The sequence below is a fragment of the Microtus ochrogaster genome, unplaced genomic scaffold, assembly GCF_000317375.1.
Source record: "Microtus ochrogaster isolate Prairie Vole_2 unplaced genomic scaffold, MicOch1.0 UNK335, whole genome shotgun sequence".
Lineage (NCBI taxonomy): Eukaryota > Metazoa > Chordata > Mammalia > Rodentia > Cricetidae > Microtus > Microtus ochrogaster.
The window spans coordinates 41,643-42,796 of NW_004949433.1; the positions used below are offsets into that span (position 1 = coordinate 41,643).

Below are 1,154 nucleotides of genomic sequence, written 5' to 3' on the forward strand. Positions count from 1 at the left end.
AAAAAAAAAAAAAAAAAAAAAACCCGAATAGTACTATAAATATTGCAGAGATCCTCCCTCAAGAAATAAATAAAATAGAACATTTCTTCTAGTTTTATCATGATTGTTCATTTTGATTGGTAAAGCATTTTATAATTAATTTCACATTTATTCTATCAGTAATGAGTAGTGTGTCTTATGTATTTTGTTTAGAGCATCCTGTGTTGTTTCCAATGCTAAGAATGTCAAATTTTGTAAACTGGGGTCCCTTTGAGTAGGAGGAAGTTCAGGGTTGAGCCCCTACAGTTAGGCTGGACTAGTCTAAGATGTGGCTTAGCTTGAAATGAGCCAAATCTTAATTATGAGAATGTATAAAATGTAATGTTGTATCCTTAGTACCTTATGTTTATTTCCCAGGGGAAATTATTTGATTCTACAATTGCTGATGAAGGAACATGGACTTTGGGTAAGAATAATTATTGTGATTCATAAAATTTAAAAAGTAGATTGTGATACTGTTCTTTGTTTTAAATCTTGTCCTGTTAAAGATGGAGAAATGTGTTGGGAACAGTTGTATATCAGAATTGCCCGACAGTCTTAGAAAATACAAGGATTAACTCCTTCTGTAATTTCTCTGTAACTTGTTTCTCATTTGTTTTTCAGAGGATAGAAAAATGGTCCGTATTGTCCTGACAAAGACCAAGAGAGACGCTGCAAACTGTTGGACTTCTCTTCTAGAATCTGAATATGCAGCTGATCCCTGGGTACAAGACCAAATGCAGAGAAAACTTACATTAGAGCGGTTCCAGAAAGAAGTAAGTCAGGTGCAGCTGTGAGTATGTAGAGTTACACGATCCAAATGCAGGTATTCGTTCATAAGCCATTACACGAAGTAGTTAAAAAAAACCTCCTGGGTGAGTTTTAAAGTGAACGGTAAGAAAATAGCCTACTATATGGGTTTTAGTTTTTGGTTTTTCGAGACAGGGTATCTCTGTGTAACAGCCCTAGCTGTCTTGGAACTAGCTCTGTAGACCAGGCTGACCTCAGACTCACAGAGATCCATCTTCTTCTGCCTCCCGAGTGTTGAGATTAAAGGCATATGCTACCACCACCCAGCGTGTGTGGGTTTTGAATTTCACAAATATGTTTGTTGCTGTGAACTTAAGATTGCTGAA

General features: G+C 36.3%; 1 protein-coding gene across 1 annotated transcript in view; it reads left to right on the plus strand.

The window, feature by feature from the left end:
* The window catches only part of Nudcd2 (NudC domain containing 2), a 3,360-nt gene extending 2,478 nt beyond the window's left edge, over positions 1-882 (plus strand). The window contains exons 2-3 of the mRNA XM_005372219.2: positions 397-445; positions 643-882. Coding sequence (XP_005372276.1) covers positions 397-445; positions 643-815 — 222 coding nt within the window. The 3' untranslated portion in view covers positions 816-882. The remainder of the gene's footprint in view (positions 1-396; positions 446-642) is intronic.
* Positions 883-1,154: the final 272 nt, after the last annotated feature.